This window comes from Lepidochelys kempii, chromosome 25 (assembly GCF_965140285.1).
Source record: "Lepidochelys kempii isolate rLepKem1 chromosome 25, rLepKem1.hap1, whole genome shotgun sequence".
NCBI lineage: Eukaryota > Metazoa > Chordata > Testudines > Cheloniidae > Lepidochelys > Lepidochelys kempii.
The window spans coordinates 16,758,697-16,781,295 of NC_136404.1; the positions used below are offsets into that span (position 1 = coordinate 16,758,697).

The 22,599-nt window shown below is 54.2% G+C and overlaps 1 protein-coding gene across 3 annotated transcripts in view; it reads right to left on the reverse strand.

Annotated features, from left to right (window-relative positions):
• The window catches only part of LOC140903134 (NADH dehydrogenase [ubiquinone] 1 alpha subcomplex subunit 13), a 57,174-nt gene that overhangs the window by 17,321 nt on the left and 17,254 nt on the right, over nt 1-22,599 (reverse strand). For all 3 annotated transcript variants that reach the window (XM_073323968.2, XM_073323970.2, XM_073323969.2), the window contains one exon: nt 7,922-8,030. In XM_073323968.2, the coding sequence (XP_073180069.1) occupies nt 7,922-8,030 (109 nt within the window). The remainder of the gene's footprint in view (nt 1-7,921; nt 8,031-22,599) is intronic.

Here is a 22,599-nt window from a genome sequence, read left to right on the forward strand (position 1 = left end):
AACCTCAGATCACATTTTTTTAAAGAAAATAAAAAGTTGACGTCCTGCGCAAGCAGTTTAACCCAGATGAAATAATTGAAGGTGCCCAAGGAATCCAAAAACAACAGCGGGAGGAAGAAGGAGAATGGAAAGCCTTGGTCCCATTGCCATCTGCTTAATGTCCCAGCAAACAGCCAGCAGCTGACAGGAACGGCCACGGCTGAAGCAAATCTCTGCAGCACGACTGATTGCACCATGCAGCCAGGAGCCACCGGGTGCCAGTCCCAGCTCTGGCTGATGGGACCCCTCTCGGTGCCTCAGTTTCCCCATCTGTACGGGGAGGATGCTGCTGCTGAGCTCACTGCAGAGGGGATGCTGCTGAGGGTTAATCAGAACACTGGGCAGATTGTATTCGTGTGCGTAGGGCTTGGAGCTCTTGGGCAAGGACCGTCTTCACTGGGGTGGGGTCCTTAGGGCTCCAAAGGCCACATTTAACCAGGATGGAGCTGAGGATGAACCAGGGAATTCTGCTGTGCATTTCAAATGCCACAAAGTCAGTTTGTGGCTCAGCCCCACCCAGCCCCACAGCTGCACTTTGAGCCGCTGGAGGGTCGCTGACAACCACCCACCTCCATACCGTGGCTCTCTAAGGAGTCACCTTGGGGAAAGCGGACCTGACCACTGGGCTCTGAGCCTCCAGACCTGGAACACCAGACCCACAGCAACCAGGCCCAACCCCCAGCCCCAGAACACCAAACTCCATCTCCCAAAGGCTTGGGAACCTCAGAGCCGTGCCTGGATGTGGAGCCGAACTCTCCAGCTGGGGCCCAGCTGCAAGGCTGATCTGACTCCAAACGCCCCAGTGGCTCCCGGCGTCAGATGCTGATCTGGACCTGGAGCCTGACCTCGTGACTCAGGCCTCTCTCCATTTGGTTTCCAAACCCTTCTCCGCAGGAGAAATTGTTCAGGTGCTCACGTGTCCTGTCGAAAGGACCAAGGGGCCCACATGCAGCGGGGTTCTGGTTTGAAGGGGCTGCACGGGGCTCTCCTAATGCCGCAGAGGAGAGCGGGGGGATCGAATCCCACTTTGCGTATCACGCCGGACAAGTGAAGGGTTCATTTTTCCCCTTGGCAGGTTTGGCCTTCATTTGAGGAAGCGCTGATAGGATCTCGCCCCATCGGCTGTTTCAGGGCCTAGCTCAGCTCCTGGAACCGCTCTGCATGGCCCCCTACCTGTACTCTGCCACCCCAGGCATCCGTCACCCCCTGCAATGAATTTGTGGGGTTTGAGACTCTGAGTCCAGGACAGGGGGAATCGCGGCCCTGACAGGATACTCAGGAGACATGAGCGCTGCCCCTGCTCATTATTTCAGTAGCAGGGAGAAGCCCCACCTGAGCTGAGAACCCCACGGTGCCAGGCCCTGCATAGGCACAGGGGGAAGAGACAGACCCTAAGAGCTCACTGTTTAAATAGACAAGACGGCCACAGGAAGGATCATTAGCCCCAGGGTGGGGTGAGGCCCAGAGAGATGCAGTGACTTGCCCAAGGTCAGGGAGTCTAGCAGAGTCCAGAATCAAACCCACATCTCCTGAGCTCCAGCCCAGTGCCTTAGCCACAAGGCCAGGGCTTTCTGAGCGGAGAAGGGGGCAAAGGGAGGAAGACTCCTCCTCATGCTCTGATCAGCCTTTTAGCCTTTGCTGGAATCACCATTCAAACAGCTTGGTTCTGAGAGAGAAAAATGCAAAAACAAAAAACAAAACAAAAACAACCCCTGGGATATATTTATTGTTTTAGAACTCTCCAAATTCAGGTTCTTTGGTCTAAAAAGATAATTTAAGCTTGATCACACCCCAGCCCTACCCTCCGCCAGCCCCCCAGAGCAGTGATCTCATCAGACTTCCTGTGTGGAAGAGCCCTGTGGAAAACCCAGGTGTTCTGAGACGACGGGTTGGTGAGTCTCCCAGTTCACTGTGACAGCACAATCCTGGGTCCACAGTTCCAGTTAGTAGCTCTGAAGACTGCTACAGTTATAAAACTAACCACGGACCATTGACACTGGGCAGGGAAACTGAATTCTCAGACCCCCGTGCAGAACAGACAATACCCAGCCTGCATCTCTGAATGTGTTTGACATTTTACCACTGAAGTCTGCAGAATCTGGAGCTGCTTGTTAGAGCCGCCTGATTCCAGGTCAATATTTACTTACTGAGTTCTAGTTAAAAAGCAAGGTGTTTGTCGGATGATCTAAAGGTTGGAGGAAATCTTGGGCTAGCAGATGTACATCCCAGCTATAAATGCGGCAAGGGGCCCTCCCACACACAACTGTGATGCACCAAGAAGGAATATTCCCTGCTCGGTCTTGTGTGGGATAATCTCTCCTAGTGACAGACAAAATCCTGCTGAGGCTGAGTTCAGAAAAGCCACCCAAAAGTTTGGACACTTCTTCCAGCCACCGCTGGGCCACAAATGCTCTAGTTCCAAACTGCCCCCAAAATTCAGGGTCTCTGGATCCAGGGTTTGGGCTTGTCTCATTAATTTATTTATTAGCCCTGTAGTGAGTGGAGACTGGGGCTCAGTGAAGAACCGATTTTTCAGTTTGGTGGCCGAGCTGAAAAGAAATTCGGTCCCTTTCAAACCCAAACGGGCCCTTTTCCATTTTTCGCCTGAAGCTGAGAACATTTCATTCGCGTCAAAGGAAGCATCGATTCTGACTGACGTTTTCGAAGGGAAATGGTTTGTTTCTAGATGAAATGTCAAAATGAGCCATTTAGACTTTTAAAAATGAGGAATTTTATTTTATTTAACTGAAACTATTCACCCAATTTGGCCCAAATTCGCAAGTTGTTTCAGTCGCCCAAAATCTGCTTTTTTTTTTTTTGGAGAACTTTACTAAGTGTTTGCCCAGCTCCACTAGAGACCCCAAATAAAGTCACAGCCCCATTGCGCCCAGTACTAGGCCCGGACCCTGAGTAAGAGAATTCAGGACCCTGTAGAGGTCTGAGTTTTGATTTGAATCCCCTTACCCAGCTGTTGAACTACACTACACAGCAGCTTGAGACAGGAAGTGAAGAAGAATCCTACAGTCACTCAAAATGGGAGGAGAATGCTGTGGAGTCTGTCCGTCTGCCAACCTGCTCCGCCTGTCACCGTGTTTGGACTGCAGCACGGGGATGCTACCTCCAAAAAGATGCGGGGTGGAATCTGGTGGCACCAAAGAGCAGTTCCCAAAGAGGCTGCCTGGGCATAATACCTGCCTTGACCCAATTACAAAGAAGTGGGCTGCTAGATCTCACAGCAGCAGGACGGGAAGTGTCATCTCCCAGGTAAGTCAAGATGGGAGGGTCATACTTGAGGAGAACATCTGGCAGACAGATGGACTGAACTCCAGGCCTGACTCGCTACTACATCTCCAAGATCTTACCCAGCCGCTGGGCAAAGAACAAAACTGGCCGCTTGGTAAATACAGGCTCCCTTCTTGTGGGAGTAAAAGCTGATGTTACCGGCTAAGAACTGGAGAGCGTCGGCCTCCGAGCTTTGCAAACAGAAGGGAAAGGTGATGTTAATTTCAACAGAAAAGCAGCTCCCAGCTGCCTCCTCCAGTTTCCATGTAAATCATTTATTCTGCCCTAAGTTGGTATCAGCTCAGTATGGAAAGTGAGCACCAGGCAGGTTGGGAGCAGCTGGCTCTAGTCAGCTGTTGTTCTCTGGTTATCCTCAGCTGCCTTCTCCCTGGGTCTTCCCAGGGAATGGCCATGGCCAGTGGCCTGCTATGTTGTTGACTCAGCCAGTGGGGGCCAGCATTAGCCAAGCTCTGGTCCTGCTGGAAAGCACCCAGAGTTTGCCGTGAAAGGGTTGTAATTTACAGCTGCATTGGCTTCTCTAGGCAATGCAGCTCCAGAGAGGGAGGCCTTCAGAAAAGGATCTGGCCTCATCCCAGCGGTGGCAGAGAGGAGGGGAGGAGACCTTAGACAGAGTAGGCTGATCCAGTTCCTCTCTGACTCCACAAATGATCTCCTCTTTCCTCCCGGGGGGCGCCCGGGCCTTCTGTCTCTCTCTGGAAGCCTGGTGGCGACTGGCTGCTGTCCTGTAGGTTCACTGCCAGATGGGACTCCCCGCCAGCACCCTCCTGAATTGAGCACAGGAAGCACAGGGCCACCCGAGGGGCTGGTGATGCTGCTTCTGAAAGATGGAAGCCACCAGCAGGGTCAAGCTCGCCTCGCCTGGGGGGGACAGAGCTGGGAATTGCAGCCAGGCTGGCACAAGACCATTCCCCGCCGGAAGCTGCCAGTGGGGCGAGGAGGGTTTAGCTGCGTGGTTCACATTGTCTCTGATGGCAGCACCGTGACTGAGCCCCCTGTCCTGCCAGCACATCCCTAAGATGGCTAGGCACTGCCTTGGCATTTGTGGGGCCGGGGTGTGTGTGTGTGTGTTGGACAATGGGTGTCGGGTACACACCACATAGGGCTAGCTGGAAGGTTCAGGGTCCAGTGAGGACAGATTTGCGCTGCATCGCACCTGGGGAGGGGGAGGGCGCTGCTTTCCCAAGCTCCTGCACTCCCAACCATACAAACCCATCGCATGCACAATTAGTGCTCGTTACCCCACTTTACCATGCTCAGCTGGTTTCTGATCAGCTTACACCCCACACGGAACTTTCCCTGCTGCTTACATCACCATAGAATCTGGCCCCATCTTTGTTAAGGAAATATGAACCTTATTCTATTTCCACTAAGACCCCTTTTGCACCACACTGGCAGTGCGAAGGGGCTTTAAAGTGGGTACAAATGCCACATACAAGTGGCAGAGCCACATAGAAGGGCCTGGGCGTGAATGAGAATCAGGCCCCCTTCTCGTTACCTTCTCGCTCTTCACTCTGTCTCAGCCCCTGCTGAGCAAATTTGCTGTGGAAAGATCTCGAGCTAAATATTTATGAGCTGACATTTAGGTTTTGCATTAAAATCTGCTCCAGCAAAGGCCAGCCCGCACCTGGACTCGGGTTTTGCTGCGCTCAGGTGAAAGCAGGAATCAAAGACTGAACCGACTCAGACGTGGGGGCTTGTGACAGTTCGGCTGACGATCCAAAGTGAAAAGCAATAGTGTGTCACGGAACAGAAGTTTCTGCTGCAGTAGTTAGGAGGGGAGCTGACTCACCCACCCCCACACATACCTTTCAGTAGCTTTGCACCTCGCATCCCTTAGGGAAGCTGGGATGCAGCAGGAAAACATCTGTCTGCAGACAGGCTTCTTCCACTAACGAGCTGTTCGCTGCTAGACATCTGTTGACTCAAACCCTTTGAGGTGCGGTAGGGCTCGGGGCATCACACCCTGTGGCCTGGTAGAGTTTCAGTTTGGATCACTGCATTCTATCTCCTTAACTCCCACGCCTCCCTGCCCAGCCCACTCTTTAAATGGGAAGGTGGTATTTCCTTCACTTCCGGCCAGATCCCCAGTGGGTGTAAATCAGTCTATCTCCATTGGCGTCAATGGAGAGACAGGGGAGGAACTGGCCCTTCGGACATGGCGTAGCAATGCGGTGTGGCTACTAAACAGCTGCCATGCTCCACCCCAGGGGCGGGTGCATTTCAGTGGCTGGCAAAGCAATGCCTGTACACACATTGGTAATGCACTCTGGTGTCCTTCAGGATGAATGGCGAGCTATAGCTCTAAGTCCTTTAAGCACGATAATAATTCTTAAGCAGGCCAAGGCAAGACTGCCTGTTGCAGATGCATGTGAGGATGCTAGATACTGCAGTATATTGACAGATGTTACACTCCATCCACAGTGACGTCCTCTATAAATCTTCTACATCGTGTCTCTGCAACAGCCCATAAAGCCTTGACAAGTGCCTGTGTCACACGCTATGGAATGACCTGGTCCAGGTAGGTTTGACCCACTTGTTAGTTCTGGCCTGTTGCTCAGTAGGTAGCAGGTGTGCGTGGGAGAGGAGATCTCCAACACATGGTCCTGGGTCAGGACGCCCTGCTCACCTTAGAAGCCGTGGGATAAAGAAGTGCAGAGATAATGCCACTGTTGGACCAGTGGCTGCGTAGTTACCCAGAATCCAGCCCCCAAAGGTGCTCAGTGACTTCCCCAAAACTCTCTTGGAAAGAGCCAGAAGGCTTTCTCCAGCCAGTAAGCACATCTCCAACAGGCGAATGACAGGGTTTTCGTTCGCCAACAATTCCATCCAAATCAGGGGGAAAATCTGTTTGGAGGTCGAACCAAAAATGGAATTTTTCCCTTTTTTTTTTTTTGTAAATTCCAAAAGTAAAAACCCCGGTGGTTCCTTTGATCGGATATTAAACGTTCAGGTTTGATTTGGGGGCACACTGAGATTTTTTTTGCAACCATCTGTGACGATGTGACTCAGCAGGGAGGGGGGACCTGGGAATGTGCCCTGGGGATGGGAGACCTGAGAGCCTGTCACCTGAGCCAGGAGGGGGAGGGGGAGGTAACACCTCTGCCCAGGAATGTGAAGACAGGCTGCAGGAGAGAGCCTGCTGGGGGGGTGGGGGGGGTTAGTTTCAGTTTGGGGCTGGGGGGAGGAACACAGGGAACCCCAGGGCTGGGGTCTAAGCTCCCTGCTCCCCCAGAAGGACTTGACTGAGGGGTCCTGGGTGTACCCACAAGCTCTGTTTTGAACTGTGTTCCTGTTGTCCAATAAACCTTCTGTTTTACTGGCTGGCTGAGAGTCTCAGTGAATCCCAGGAAGAGGGGTGCAGGGCCTGGACTCCCCCACACTCCGTGACACCATCAAATCAAAGGAACTTTCCAAAGAGTCATTTTGAACCAAAAAATGGAAACGAATGTTGCAATGGAACATTTGGATCGGGGGGGAGAGGGTTAAAATGAACCATTTGACACAAATTCGTCAACTGCTTCAGGGTTGCCGAATCTGTTTTCTTGCCAAAAACAAAAAAAAGTTTGGGCCTAATAACGTTGCCCCGCTCCAGTGTCTTCCCAGGCCCCCTGGCTGATTCTCCCTGAAAGAGAGAGCGGTAATTCTGGAGCAAGAAGCCAGCTGGCCCCTTTTCTCTCAGGGTAGCAGCCTTGGGACTGAGGCTGCAACTGGGGAGAACCAGCCCCGCTTCGTAAAGAAGATAGGGCATTAAGAGCATTCCCCCACCCCCACATGACACAGGAGACCAGCAAGCGCACAAGACAAATCTTGGCCCTGTGGCAAGTTTATTCCCTCCGGTTTCCTCAGCACGTTTGCCAATTCCCAAAGCAAATCTGTGTGCAATAGCTGCACAGGGGTTACCCTAGCAACGGGCGAATGTGGACAGGTTCGCAGTTCGTGCTTGGTCCTGACGTTAGCCAAAACTCCTCGGAGATGCTGAAGCCTGCTGGAAAGAGCAGCCCTGGATGGAAAGACCACGAAAACGGCCGCGGGCTCAGACATTTCAGTTCTGGTCCCACATGGGAATGACCATGAAAACAGCCGATGCCAAGGGGCTTCGGATCCCGGCTGGCTCCAGGGAAGATGAAGATGGTAAAACCTACCGGTCAGTGCCTATTACATGTCCCTCCCTGAACCAGATCCTGCTCAAGAGTCTGACTGTAGCTCAACCTGTCGAGACTTGTGCTTCCAGCTCTGGAGGTCCCTGGGTCAATCCGTGCTTTGTTGGCCAAACACAGCAATGGAGGGGGAAGAACATTACCCAGACATTTCCGTGCCGCCAACAAACTGCACTTGAAGTTTGGTCCAGAACAGGGAAGCTAACAGAGAAGCCAGGCTGGGAGAGGGAAAGAGACCACAGGAAAAGGAAACACGTTTGATAACAGCCCAGGGGAGCACACTCGCATGACAGCCAAGCCCCTGGCTTTGCAGTGGGGGTCCCTCCAAGTAACGATCCCCAGAGCTCCGAGGGGAGAGCACCCTTGACGCACGCTGCTCTAAATCCTAGCATGCCCCCGTCATGGCATGGCGCTGCTCTTACCTTGGTCACAGCCATGGCGCTGGCGTGTCCCCAGATCTCAATCAGCTGCTGGCGACCAAATCTGTAATCTTCCAGCAGCTCCTTCTCGATGGCTTCCGCCTCCACGCGGCTGCAAGGCAAGAGGCAGAGGGGCTGTGAGGATGATGGTGGGATCCCCCATCACGCTGCAGCTTGTTATTGCACCTGCATGCTCAGGCCAAGACTTTCCAAAGCGGCTGCCTGCAGCCAAGCTCCTAGGTCCATGCGACCAGCTTTTGGCATGTGCCAATCAGCCAGGAACTCCCACTGGAGTCTACACCAGCAACTGGTCGTTTGCCACTTCGCATGCTAGGCCTGTGTTGTGACATGGGGCCCACCAAGCACCAGCCTAGGTAAAAATGATCCTGCTAGTGAGTTGCCTCAAAAGATTCCCTCTTGCAACTAATCTCCAGCCCCGCCGGCTTTCCCTTGTGCTGGGTAACATCACAGCTTGCCTCCCCTCCGCACCGACAGGGCAGTATTTTGTGGAAGAAGGGAATAAGTGGCTACGTATCCCAGACCTCAGCCATGCTCCCCATTGCCCCCTTCCCGCCCTCCCACCCGGCTGGTGCTCGTTCAGGAGTCAGACCTTCCGCTGGATCCTTCTGGGAGAGCTCTCCTCGCTCGTTTGCCAAATCCAGGTTTGGAGGGACCTGAGCTCCCACAGGTACCTGGCAGGGTTAATCTGGGCTCGGCTGTATCGAAAGGCAGAGCTGTGCACCCCTGGACCTTCTCTGCACCCAGCCCCGGCCACCTGTTTGTGGTACCGCGGTGGGAGAACATGGAAATCTGCGCGCCGAGGAATCTGCACGTTGCAAAAAGCTAAACAACGAGTCACTTGGTCATTCACGAGTGATCCCAGAATACTGACTTTGGAATTGGACAACGATTGTTCACATCTGCTGGGTCACCTGACTGCAGGAAGAGACAAGCAGGTGCTGCTTTCAGGACAGAGCCATTTTGCTTGTTACGAACGTGGAATGGGACATCGAATCCGCTGCGACGGCCACCAGACCGGGTTCTTTGGGGACGAGGCACCGGGACCCTGGGGTCACTGGCAAAGTCAGACTCGGTGCAAGCTGGGAAGTGGGGGGAGTCGTATTAATTCACACCAAGGATCCAGTTCTTCACTACCGTGCACACTGCATGTCACTGTCCCAGTGCAGAGCGGGCGTGAGAAGGGTTACCATTCTGAGCTGGTAGCATTTCACGCTCACTTTGCACGGCGGTCAATGGCACACAGTGTGCAAGGCAACAGGGAGTTTTTAAAAATATGTATCTATTTCTGTCTGTTAAACAGCTGCCACCCCCCACCCCCAGAGGTGGCTGCCTCACTGTAGTGGGTGATCCTTGTATATCAGCCACCATTCACATACACTGCTACTACTCAGCACCTTCCACTTGCAAATCATTTTACGAGCCACACAACACCCCTGTGAAGCAGCCAAGTACCATCCCTGCTGTATCAACAGGGAAACTGAGACAGAGAGGGCGTCTTAAAGCCACAGATGTTGTTTGTGGCAAAAGAGGCAACCCCAGAACTTTTTCACCACAGCGGCGGCTAGGCTCTGGTCCACCAGGAGGGCTCCCCGCTCTGGGTGTTGCAACCCGGCGTAAGGGGTTTCAACACCACTCCAGTTTGGCTCAGCGGCCCCTCCATCAAGGAGCCACTGGCCCAAACCTGAGCAGAGCTGCGACCCCACAATGCCAGTTATGCCACTCGGTTTGGGGGCCCACTCAAACAAGGCAGCTGGGGCAAACTGCTCTGGGCAGCCCTATCCCCACCCATCGGCACCCATGCCAATGATATGCACTGTGCGTAATGCGCATAGGGCCACAGGCACCACTGAGCAGAAGAGCCGGGATTGGAACCCCCGCCATTCTAGCGCCCAGCCTCCTGCTCAAACCACGAGCCTACAATTGTCTCCCAAATAAAATCACAAACTCAGACAGTTAATTAGGCTCCTGGAAAAACAGGCACAAGGGACGCAGCTTCAGTGCGAAATGTCCTTGCTTTCAGTCAGCTTCCAGACCGGTTATTTAAATGCAGCCTTGAGAACTTAATGAGCATCCAAGGCCCCCCCAGACTTCTATATTCTGTCTAATCTGCACCGCGTGTTACCGGTGGTGCGAGGCCCCACAGATTCCGCTGGGTTAGAAACCGAAATATTTCTAGCGGGCGAGAGGCCCAACCTCACTGCTGGAAAGCGCCCGGGGGGTTTCTGAGCTCCAGCTCCAGCAGGTTGGGTTTATGGAGATTATTCACAGGACAGTAGCCCCTAGGCACGGTCTGAGATCAGAGGCCCATTGCAACCCAGACCAGGCCAACCAAGGAAGGGTCGTTATCCGAACTGAGCGACTGATCCAAGCTCACGCACGGAGCCAGTGGCACAGCTGGGAATTGCCCCCAGGGCTCTAGGGTCCCAACCCGGTGCCTTATCCCCCATGAGCTGCCTTCTCTGAAGCTGATGAGACCGTTCCAGCTCCCTGGGGCAGGGAGGGTACGTGCTCAGACACTAGACAGCCCGGAATGAGTGAGGCCAGGGCAGCGTCTCACTCACGCACAGCGCCCAGGTGAACTGAGGATATGCCTGTCTGTTCATGCAGATCCTGCCCCCCCCCCCCCCGGCTTAAACTCTGTCCTGAAGGTCACTAAACCTGGGCTCAGACAGACAGCAGGGAGGTGGGGAATTCCACAGGCCCTGGCTTTCATCCCAGCATGCCTGGGGCAGGACCCCAGCCACTCCTTCGGGATCGATGGCAAGAGCTCTCCAGCTTATTTCACGGGCCATGACAGGGCCTAGGAGAAGAGGTCTGAGATAAAGACATCTGCCAGCCCTCCTGGACCAGGATCTTGCCTGCCCCCGCTGCGCATCGGAAGCCGGCGAAGCACCGGGCGGTAATGTGCTCTTGGCGGCCAGACTCAACGCAGAAGACGGGCAGCACCACGGAGCCACAAACACAGGGGCCTTTGGAAACTTCCCAAGCTATTCTCTCGGGTGCTTGGCGGGTTTGAAGCTGGAGGCGTTGTTCTGGCCTGGTTTTAGTTTCTACCCTGGCCCAAAAGATTCCTGTGGCCCAAACCCCCTGCAGAAAGCAGCGTCTCGTGTAACCTGGGCTCACGCCCTGTGGCTCTGCCCCCGCTAATGGCTAGTCGATGGGCAGCACTCTTTGAGCCGGCTGATGCCCTGAGCTAAGGGCGCTCGCTGCGGAGCTAAGGAGGAACGTGCACCCTGAGCCAGGGGTTCGAGCCCCCGACGCCCCTTCCCCTTGCAAACGGGATTCAGTGCCCGCGGTTTTCTAGATCATTAAGTTCACCGTAAGTTTTGCTATTGACAAAACGTCTGCGCGGCTGAGCTGATCCCAGCCCTCTGAAATAGGAGTCATCCCTGCACGCCTCCGCAGCCAGCTGCTGCTGTCGAGCAGAAGGGGCCTGGTCGCGACATTTCCACCATCTGCTTAATCGGCACTAAAATAGCCAACCGCAGCCTCTGCTCACTTGCCGAATCGGGCCCGGCGCACGCCCTGCAGTGCCAGCACGCCCAGCTAAACCTCACAGTGGATTGTCAGGGCCTGCAAACGCTTGGCTGTTTTGGCCTGGCTCCACCGGCGCTCTGGAGCCACGGAATGGTGGCGGTCGAGATCGGAGGCTGCCCCTCTTCTCCTGCGGCAGCTGCTCGGGGACTGGTTTGGGCCGTGCGCGTCTTTCTGGTTCGGACAGGAATCCGTCCCGTTCTCAAATACGGCTACCGAGCGCGGCCGCAGCCACGCCCAGCTCATTGCTGCCCCCAGAGCCAGCAGCCTGAGAAGCCATAAAGGGGCCAGCACCTGGCTCTCCCTCCCTGGAGCTAAAATGAAACAGACAGATCGGGGTCTTTCGCCCTACAGAGCAGTCCCACCCGGAGCCCCCCACCCCGTGGCAGCAAGCGGCACCGCCCCCTGTAGTACGTCAGCCACGGGGCACAGGGTTTTATTATTTATGATTTGTATTATTGTAGCAGCCCCTAATGTAAACGGGCTCTGTTTTAGAACAAAATCCACCTGCAGGTTCCCAGATGTTCCGATCCCAGGCAGGGATTTATGCATCCGGACGGCTGGGTGTTTATCTGAGTCCAAACCCCCCTGTTCTCTTTGAGACTCGCCCATCCCAGCCACCTTCCCTGTTTTCTGGCATAGCACAAAGTCAATTCGATGTCCATCTGTTTGCATTTGGAAAGATGCACAAAGTCAATGGCAGCACCGGATCCGGGGTCAACTCTGAATAGCCTCTGAAGGCCCAGATTCTCTTTGCAGGACTCAGGCATAGAGGCATCAAGTGGCATAGCTGGTTCCTTGGCCAGCTGCCCCCTCACACTTGATGGAGTGCAGCGCCCCTGAAGGACTCGAATTCACAGCTGATGTAAGGTCCCCTAGAGACCATGGCCAGCTGGTGTACGAGACAGGGGCCCGAGGACACGACTTGATGGTGATGGGCTGGAGCTTCCACAGATGCACCATGCGAAGCAGGGCCGAGCTGCACTGAGCATATCTTAGTGCAAGAAGAGAGCATCTGGGCCAAAGAACTTAGTCAACAATCCTAGCCACACGCAGACACACACCCCATGGCTGCAGCTGGAACTTTATTGCAAAGGTCAGCAAGCTTTGGCTTATTGGGCCAGCTAGCTGAGAAGTGAATGACAGTCACGAAATAATGTTTGAAACCCAGAGAAAGCTGGAAGCTGCCAAAAGCATGATCAGAGCACGAGCGACCACGTCCTCTAACGAAATTTGGTGATGCAGTACGATGTGAGCTAATTATCGCACACAAGAGACTAATTGACATACTGCACTCCTCGCTAAATTTATGCATAAAATTAGTGGCTTTCACTGCAGCTCATCCCTGGATACAGATTTGTTTGATGAATTTGGGACAGCCAAGTTGAAATGAGTTTCTGAAATTCCTTCCCTACGTGTCTTGATGGGATTCCCTATAGTGCGGTCTACACATGCATCTACTGGGCCAGCCCCATAGCTGGTATGAACTGGTGAAATCAACGGAGCTACAACTGCTTTCCTGGACCCCAGGCCTCAGTGGCAAAGGCTGAATCACAATTAAAGAACGAAGGATACAGGCAGCAATTCAGATGCACTTTGCCGTTCCACTCCAATACTCCAAGAGACAACGTGCTACTGACACGACTCATTGTTCAAAACCTACGTCCGATATTAAGTCCCCATTGTGTGTAGCACTGAGAGGCCCCGGTAATTGCTTCAGAAAGATGCCATGAGTAACGGCAATTCTTGTTGTTAGACTAGATGGTACCCAGGGGTAACAGTAATAACACAGCTTCACAGGCGAAGTGGAAGTGTTCTTTTAGCGTTAATTTGCTGCTAACAACCTGATGCTTAAAGTCAATTCAGGCATTTCTTAGTTGCAAACTCATAGCTTCTTGGAATTTAATTATAAGTCAAAACAACAGATGGGCAAGAGGGTTTCCTCCAGCAGCTGATGTTCTAGCACAATTCCCCAAATTCATCGGCAATAGGAAATTGCAGAAGTTCCTTCTCATGTAACAGAAGGGCAGGCGATGCCCAAAGTGGGTGTCATTCAGAAGTAACTCCGCTGAACATAAAGGTGTTAGATCAGCGTACACGAGAGCAGAGGATTATCATCGCCAGTTGCACATGCTACAGGAGCCCCCGGAAGTCCCCGTTGATCAGGGCCCGGTCGCAGGAGGTACCACACAAAGCCAGAGACCCGAAGACACATGAAGTGGGAGGGGAAAGAACAGCATGGAGAAAGGCAGTGACTCGCCTGGGGTCACTGCTGGGAATAGCACCAAGCTCCACAGCGTCATAATCCTCAGATCTCATCTAGCACTTTTCAGCCACGGATTGCCCCCATTTTACAGATGGAAAACTAAGGCGCAGAGAGGCAACGTGACTAGCCCAGTGCCAATATCTCAGTGGCAGAGCCAGGACCAGACCCCAGCTCAGCTAAGGCCCAGTCCCTAGGAGGCTGCATCAGGCCTGCCCTGTTCTCCCATCTCTCTTCCTTCAGAGGCTAACGGGGTTCCTGCTGATGGATGGCTCAAGAAAAGAAGAGCATTTTTCTAGTCCTTTGGTGCCCCCTAGTGAACTCCAGCCCAGGGCGAGCTCCCAATACAGAGACCTTGGCCCCTTAGTGGCATTCCTCTAAATCAATGGTTCTCAAACTTTTGTACCGGTGACCCCTTTCACACAGCAAGCCTCTGTGTGCAACCCCCACCCTTATAAATTAAAAACATTTTAAAACATTTAACACTGTTATAAATGCTGGAGGCAAAGCGGGGTTTGGGGTGGAGGCTGAGAGCTGGCGACCCCCCATGTAATAACCTTGTGACCCCCCTCAGGGGTCCCGACCCCCAGTTTGAGAACCTCTGCTCTAAATCCCAGGTTCGCGGCGCACACACACACGGAAGGAAATTGAAGGTTTGTATCACACAGGAAAGCTTAGTCCTGGCAAAGTGCTCCACAGCCCTGCAGCAATAAGCAGCCACCTGGAGACCTTCTCTGCAGGTTCCCTCCACTCCCAGCCACTGAAAGCCTGGCTTGAAAAGACACTGGTACCCACAAGCCTCCCTGAGCCCAGCCTCAGCGCCCAGCCCGACACAGCCCAAGGTTCAGTGCGTCAGGGAACGTTTTAAAGCGGAGTGGATGAGATGGAGCATCATTCAGCTCTGGCAATTCCACACTCGGTCACCGCTGGGTTTTATTTCACAGCCCTTTGTGCCTCCTTTTTGGTTCCAAACACTTGTGCTGAAACCACTCATTGGAGCCCGGAGAAGCAGCCTGGAGTCTCGGAGCCACATGGCAGTTCTACCAGAGGGAAGGAGGATTAGGGGTTTACAGCTGATGAGCTAGATTGAGACTCAATTTCCAGCCCTGCCACTGACTCCCCTGGGTGACCTTGGACAGTCATTTGAGGAGCCCTTTGGAAAATTGGAGCCCTTGAAAATCATTTGAAGCTCCCCACCTGTAAAATGGGGATACTGATCCTGGCTTTCTCCACTCTCACTTCTGTCTTGTCTATTCTCTTACATGTATGTACAGCGCCTAGCACAATGGGCTCCAAACACAGCTGAGGCCTCTAGAGGATACGGTCATACAAATTATAATAATACTAACTAACTAGTTAACCTGGGGCAAGTCACTTAGCCTCTGTGCCTCAGTTTTCCCACCCACAAAAGTGGGATCCCCGAGGGTTGACTCTAAAGAGCTTCGAGATCATTTAGACAAAAGATGTTCTGGAAGCCCAAAGCATTAGTTTTTTGTGAAACGAGGAAAAATGAGCAAGGCTAAAAATAGCTGGATTGGTAGATTAGATAGAAGCTATTATCTCTCACTCCGCCTTACCAGACTCTTAAATACATTTCCCCATTTCCTCGCCCAGCACTGGGCTCTCTAGAGAGATTAATCTCATTCCATTTAATTCGCACAGGGAATTCAAGAACAGCAGAGCACAGAGGTACCTCTCAGCCAGGAGATGAGTGAATGTTTAATGGGTGGGTATTTTGGGATGCTGCACATCAGGAGCTGTAGGGGAGGCAGATATACAAATGTAACATTGAAATAATACAGTAAATGCTAAAGTCAATTTTCAATTAGTGTCAGAGCAGCACAGGGAGGTGGGGTGGGAGGGGACATCAATATTACAAAACCTGCACAAAGCATTTGCTTGCCAAAGATTGATCGGATTCTCCCCCTCCCCCTTCAAAGACAGTCGGAGAAAGGCAATTATTTTGGTCATTATGGGTATTGTTAACACCTGCGTTTGTACTCACACTCAACAAAAGCCCCTTATTACAGCCCTGGGTGTCTTTAAAAAAAGATTTTCTGCCTCCAAACCAGGGGAACCATGTCCTTAACTCCTGTGGGGCAGGGTCAGGCTGGGGAAAAACCCGGTGGCATTCTCCCAGGCTCCGCCCACCCCCCAGGTCTACCTACTGCAGGCACCCCACTCCCATCCCAGCATAGCATGCAGCCCTTCAGAGCATGGTCAACCTGCTAGTGTCTTGTGGGCACTGACAAGCAGTGAAAGAGTTAACAGTGTTGCCATTTACCTGCCCCCATTAGCTTTCAGGGAGCTGATGAGGCAAATGAATGGGAGAGGGATTTTGCTTAACGGACTCCCCCCCCCCCCCCTTTCAATGGCACTTATTTAACTCCGAGGCCTAATTAACCATGGGGAGAAAAAGAGGGTTGTTAAAAAAAAAATCCACACCCAGTATTTCCACCCTTTGCCTTCCAGGCGCAAGAACTCACCCCAGAGGCCTTCCGAGCCCTCCAACAAATGCTGTGCAGCACGGTTGGCTGCAATGCGTTGCCACCAAGGAGTCCTGCCGCCGGGGGCTGTGGCATGGTCCCTTCCAACCCTGATATTCTATGATTCTATGATTGGGGTCTGTGCCTTTAAGGGCTGAGTGCCCCAGACAGCCAGTCTGGACCGGGCGCTGTGAGCTCCTGTTGTCCTCAGCCAGCTGGAGCTGGACACAGCTGAGCTCTTGCAAGGACCTGACTGAGCCCCGAGCAGCACAAGCTGCAGGCCTAGCCAGGAGCGTTAGCCCAAAGGAAATGGCTCCCGCCCCCTGCCAGCCGCTGGAACGTGCCCCCCACCCGGATCCTGTCTCTCTGCTCCGCAGGAGGGGCTGGATTTGAAGGGAAATTGCCCCAGCGTAGAGTGTGCTCAGGGGGTAGCTGTGGGGGCTGCTCATTGGCCCGGCCCTGTTTTCATCAAGCTGTTTTTCACACCCGTTTCTCCAGCACTCAGCAGCGTGGCCAGGTGCTTCGGGCGCAGCCCTAGGACCATGGGCGAGGCCCTTCCCCTCTCCCTGCCTTGCCTGGCTGATCTATTTAGAGTGTGAGCAATTAGAGGCAGAGACTGTCTGGCCCTGCGCCTGTGCGTCACACACCAGGAGTCAGTGGCAGGGATGGGACTCGAAGCCAGGTCTCATGAGTCCTAGCCTTGTACCTTCTCCACAAGTCCGGCCATCAGGTGGGATTTGGTACACCGTTGGGGCAGCATCTGAGCTGTCCAGCCCAGTTAGACACAATCATTCCCCCAAGTGAGCATCCACTGACCAGGATTCTGCTGAGCTGCCAAAACCCCTTTGAAGGGCAGGGCGGAGTAACTCAGGGCCCAAGGTTTTAATGTCCTGCCCATCAGCTGAGCAGCTTGGGCTGCTAATCCCCCACTGATAGGCCTTGCCTTTGCATACATGAATCTAGTAGCAACCAGGACGTGAAATGGCACAAACTGAAACTTCAGATCCCCCTCCCAGGGGCCACATTTGGATGTTCTGTCCCTTTCCCCCCACAAGTTTTGGTTCTTCGGTTCTCCTTTAGCATCCTCCTCCCTGCTGTTTGGAGAAGAGAAGGATAAACTCGTTGGAGGCGCAGGTGCAAACGCTGCGAATGTCGTTGTGTTGTTGTTTTTTAAGGCTGTCAGTTTCAGAACACCCACTAATAGTTGCTGTGGCAACTGACACAAAGGATATGTTAATGGTGGAACTGCACTTTCAGGTCACTCTTTGTAGCAAGGGGGTGTGAGTGAGAGAGACTTCTGGGGAAATTCATTACAACAAGGGAAAAAACGCTCACAATAATTTATACCCCTATTTACTCCCTGTTGGTCACTGTTGTTCTTTGAATGTAAGTAACCTCTCCTAGCAAAAGGAAACACAGGGCTGGGAGAAAATGTATTTGATGGATTCCAAATGCCAAACTGCAGCCCAGTTCAAGGAGGGCTGACAAGAGGTCTAAACCACCACCGTTTTCACTGGAAAAGGTTTCTAGACGCTTAGCGACAACGGAAATTTTTTTTTTTTTAAAAGTCAGTGACGGTTTTCAGAGTTCCCGGCCAGCCTGGTTACAGGGAAAAGCTTGTGGCCTTTAAAGGCTGAAAGGCCAGAAGGCAAATAAACAGAACCCAACATATGTTCTTTTAAAAATCTCACGATCCTTAAGCCAAATCTCACACACTCATGAATGTCACCTAGATTCAAACACCGGCCCCCCCGCCCCAAACACCAGTGGGGCCTGGCTGTTGGAAATGCAGAACAGCCACAGCTCCAGCCAACACCAATGGAAACTGAACTGAAAAAAAAAAAAAAAAATCACCTGCCCTGTGTTGTGCGAAGTCTGGAGAAGCAGGGGGGCAATATGATATTATACTGGCCCCAGCTAAGTAAAAGGCTCCAAAAAAGCAAACCAAGGCAGCGCTTCATTTGTGCCAGGGCTGAGCCCCGGCACCTCCGGGCTTGCTGCCTCACTTATGAAAGTTAAAAAGACGGCTGGAGCCCCAGCGCCTCTTTCATTACAAATTAAGCCCTGAAGCGAGGCGCATTCCGCCCTGGGGTTGCAGCCAACCGAGCGGCAGGAGTGCAAAGCCCGAGGGTCGACGAGCCTGATGCTAGTGGACCTTGACTGGCCCAGACTCCGCTCACTCTGGGTTCGAACCGCTTTGCCAACCTAGATCCTCTGAGCTGAAAGTGCACCGGGGCCAGGCTCAGTGAGAACCGCCCGCCGGAGGTGCTGTCCATCCGTCAGGCTGCTTTGCATGTGCAGAGGCAGCTGCCAGCCCAGTGGCAACCGGCTTACAGGAGACATGGAGACAGGCTCGTCCTCTGGAAGCAGAGCACAGGTCTAAGGGCTGAGCTGCCACCTGGGGCATATTAATGATTAATCAGCTCCCAGAACAGGCAATGGAAATGGAGACTCCCGAGGGTCCAAAAGCAGTTTAACCCTGGACGACCAGCATGCAAGCAAAGCAGCCAGCCAGGCAGACCCTCCCTGCTGCCCTGTCCCCTCGGTGGGACGGGAAGATGTCTGGACCCGCCCCGGGGAGGATTGGGCCTGAGAGCCCAGCAGGAACCTATCGTAATGCCAGAAATGCAGATGCCGGGAGGCCTTTGGGGGAGGGGGAGATGGACGCAGCACAAATGCAAAGGGCACGAGCAAGGCCCCTCTCCCACCGCCTCCTCCACAGGGCGGATTCAGGGGCAGCCGGGGGGGCGGGGGGGAGGGCCTGCAATTCTATACCCAGGGTTTGTGAGATATCAGTTAAAAATAATCCCCCTATTTTAACCTTCAGCCCCTGGCGACAGGGGATCCACAACCTGGCATTACCCAGCCAGGACCCTGCCCCCCATGGCGTTCCCGTCTGCCTCACCCCATCCCCCACAGTGCTCCCCATCACAAACCGAGCCCCCCCCCCCCCCCCCGAGACACACTCTGACCCCAGCCCTGGGCGAGGAGACGTGGGAGCAGCCTGGGTGTTGTCACGGTAAGAGCTGGGGGGCCAGCCACCCCCTCTCTGCTCCCTCACTGACAAGGAGGGAGCTGGGTGGGCGCCCACCAGCAAACACGCTGGATGAATCCATGGATACCCGGGAAGCAGTTTCCATAGCAACAGCAGCAGCTCCAGCTCTGAGCTCCTCCTCCACCCCCAGGAGGCTGAGGGAGGTCGGGGCTGACCAGTCCTGAATGTGGTGGGCACAAGGCCTTGCGCTGGCATTATCCCCACAGCACTGGGGAGCTGCGTGGTTCTTCCTGAGGCTAAGGGTTGGGGCCAGAGCAAAGGCAGGAGCTCAGGGATTTCTGGACTCTCAAGGGCCCTTTTGCCTGGGCTAAATTCACTCTCCCTGCACATCAGAGCATCTGCCAGGGGGACAGTCCCCACCAGGATGGACTAAAATATCCAGAGCAACATCCCATTGGGGCGGGGAGCGGAACGGTGGGAGATCAGCCCCAGGAAAATCCTGGAGGGGGGAAGGAATCCACAAGGGGGCAGGACCATGTCTGCAGACACCCCAGGGGCCAGCACTATCCATATTCCCAGTCCCCAGAAGAGTGGGCCCAGCAGCGACGGGGAAGTATCAAGGCAGAACTGGCTGCGCCAAGCATCAGTTGATCTCGGCAGCATTTAGGGCTATGCCTGGGAGCAGCCAGAGGGATGATCAAAACCATCAAGATTTTAAGCAGCTCCGTGGCTGGCAGCCAAAGGCAGCTCAAGAGCTGACGAAGGGCTCCACCGGGGATACCCATCCCTGCTTCCAGTCCATCTGCAGGGACGGCTCCGGCAGCCACACCCCAGCTGGCTCAGCAGTTTCCCCCCGCCCCACTGGTGGCTCACTGCCTCAGAGCACTGACCAGAACGAAGTAACACCACAGCAGGGCACCGGGATTCAGGGTGAGGCAGATGCTCTCAATCCTGAGCCACAGCTCCCCAGCTATCCAGCCCTAGGCCTCCGAATGCCTCCGCTCCCAGCAGCAGCCACAGGCAGGTTCCTCTTTCAGCTAAGCCCGGGTTTGCCTCTCACAGCGAGCTCCCCTTCACATCCATCCATCTCCCCTCAATCGCTTTTTAATTTTGTAATTACAGCTAAACACATTGCAATTATCCGGGACGTTGCACTGCCTCCGGCTGCAGGCAGCAGCACCAAGCTGCTGAGAAGCTTCCACATGGAGTCACCCTTGTCCCTGATACCCGGCGCAGACGGGGGCTAGGGGCTGCCCTGGCTGCTTCCCAGCCTCTGTGCTCAGGTCAGAGGTCCAGCATGGTCCCCAGGCCTTGACTCAGGCAGGGGGAGCTGTGCGGACACTGGCCCAGCCCCCTGGTTCAGTGAGTAATGAAGGATTTGGTCTCCACTGCCCACACGGTCACCCCGAACTGGAGCTCCCAGCTCAGCGGGCAGCATATCTGCAAACCCCCTTAGTGTCCAGGCCCCCAGACCTTGGGCTGGACCAACACAAGACACTTTTGCTGGGGTAGCATGGTTGTTAGGGGGCTGACTGGTGACATTTCTAACCCAGCAAGAGCCCCAGTGCAGGTGCAGTGAGACCCACCCAGAAGTGCTTTTACAAGGATCGTGTATTTTGCTCAGGGAACTGGTCCAAAAGCCCCGTTTTGTTTTTTTTTTTGGCCAGTATAAACTGCATTTACACCAGGAGAACGTGCTGGTATAGCTACGCTGAAATAACTGGTTCAGCCACTCTTCCCTAGTACTGACCCGGCCTAAGTCTCTCACACCAGAAACAGCATTAAATGGCTCTTCAATCGTAACCCGCAGCCCCTGGTATCCCGTTCCCAACCTAGAGCTCCCTACTCTTGCACTCAGAGGAGGCTGGCAAAGAGCTTTGTTTATAATGCAGACACATTTCCACCATGCACAGAGCAGAGAGGGCCCCCAAGAAGACATGGTAATTATGACCTGAGCCTGTTGATTAGATCTAGCCTGATTAATCACACAGTTCTGCCATGCCAATGTCCTGGTGCCAGGGGCCTCAGGAGAACAGAGCTGCAAGGAGTGGGAGCAACTGCTCAAGATGCTCATTGTATCATTGCCCCAGGCTGGTTCACCATGTGCTCACGCCTGGAGAAGCCCTGATGTGTGGGGAGAGACTTTCCCCTGCACTGCACCTGCTGGGGGCTTGCTCAGCTCTGATGTGCCTCAGCCAGGAGCCCAGTACCACCAGGGGGGCCCCCAACCTGGCACTAAAGGGACCTTTTTACCCGATCACGGCCATAGCAGGAGCAGAGCATCTGGAAATGGCTGCTGAGCGGTTCTGCATCTGCCCAGGCTCCCCCGCAACCCCGTCTGTACCTTGGACAGTTCCCAGAGCTGTTCCAGGCCCACCCACTGTTCCATCCACAGCACAGGCCCATCAGCCAAGGAAGAAGAGAAGCCTGGGAGGCCCAGAGGAGAGAAGGTGCCACCAGCACTCAGTGCTACCTGGAATCCATGTGAGGCAGCTAACAGCTGGCGAGGGGATGTGAGATGAAGTTTGTCCCATCACAACCCCTCACTGGCCACAGCTCTGTGCGTGCTGAGACGCAGCATTATAGGGGGAAGCTGCATTCTTCGGAAGCACCAGTTAGCAGCTGGCAGAGCAGACTGATGCCAAGACAGATGGAGCAGGTGGCTGGAGACTGCTGGGAAGGCCCAATGTGCCATCAGCTTAGGCTGTTATTTAGTGTGTGTATTATAGTCGCCCTATCTGAGATCAGGGCCCTGCTATGCCAGGCGCTGCACAGACAGTGAGCAGCAGTCTCTGCCCCAAAGAGCTCACCCTCTGAAAAGACAGAGTGGGAGGGGAAACTGAGGCACCAGGAGGGGAAGGGACATGCTCAGGGTCACCCAGAAGATCAGCAGCAGAGCTGGGAATAGAACCCCGGGCTCTCGAACCCCAGGCCAGCAGCCCTAACCCCTAGGCCACACTGCCTCCACCCTTTCCGCATCTCCTCTCACATGTTCTGTCCTGCTAGCACCATGGAAACAACATCCCTGCCCCTAGGGTGCCACTTGCCCCCACTGGGTGAGGCCAGGGTCCCATCTTGAGGGTACTGGTATCATCTTTCAGTGCAGCCGGCTGGGAGGCTGAAGAGGCAGCTGCAGGTCCAGAGCTTTCCTAAGGGCCGAGCCCACCCTGACGAGGGTTCCCTGCAGCCCCACCCACAAGGACTTGGCCAGTTCAACCCTCCCTGTGCAGCCAGGTCTGGAGAGGACGCAGCCAGCGCTCCCCAGCCCCATCTGCTGCAGGGACACTGGATTCTTCTCCCCAAGCCGCAGCCTCCGTAGGGGGAGGTCACGCTCCTCCTGAGCATCTGGCCATGCAGGAGCCACTGGTCTGGGTGGATGGAG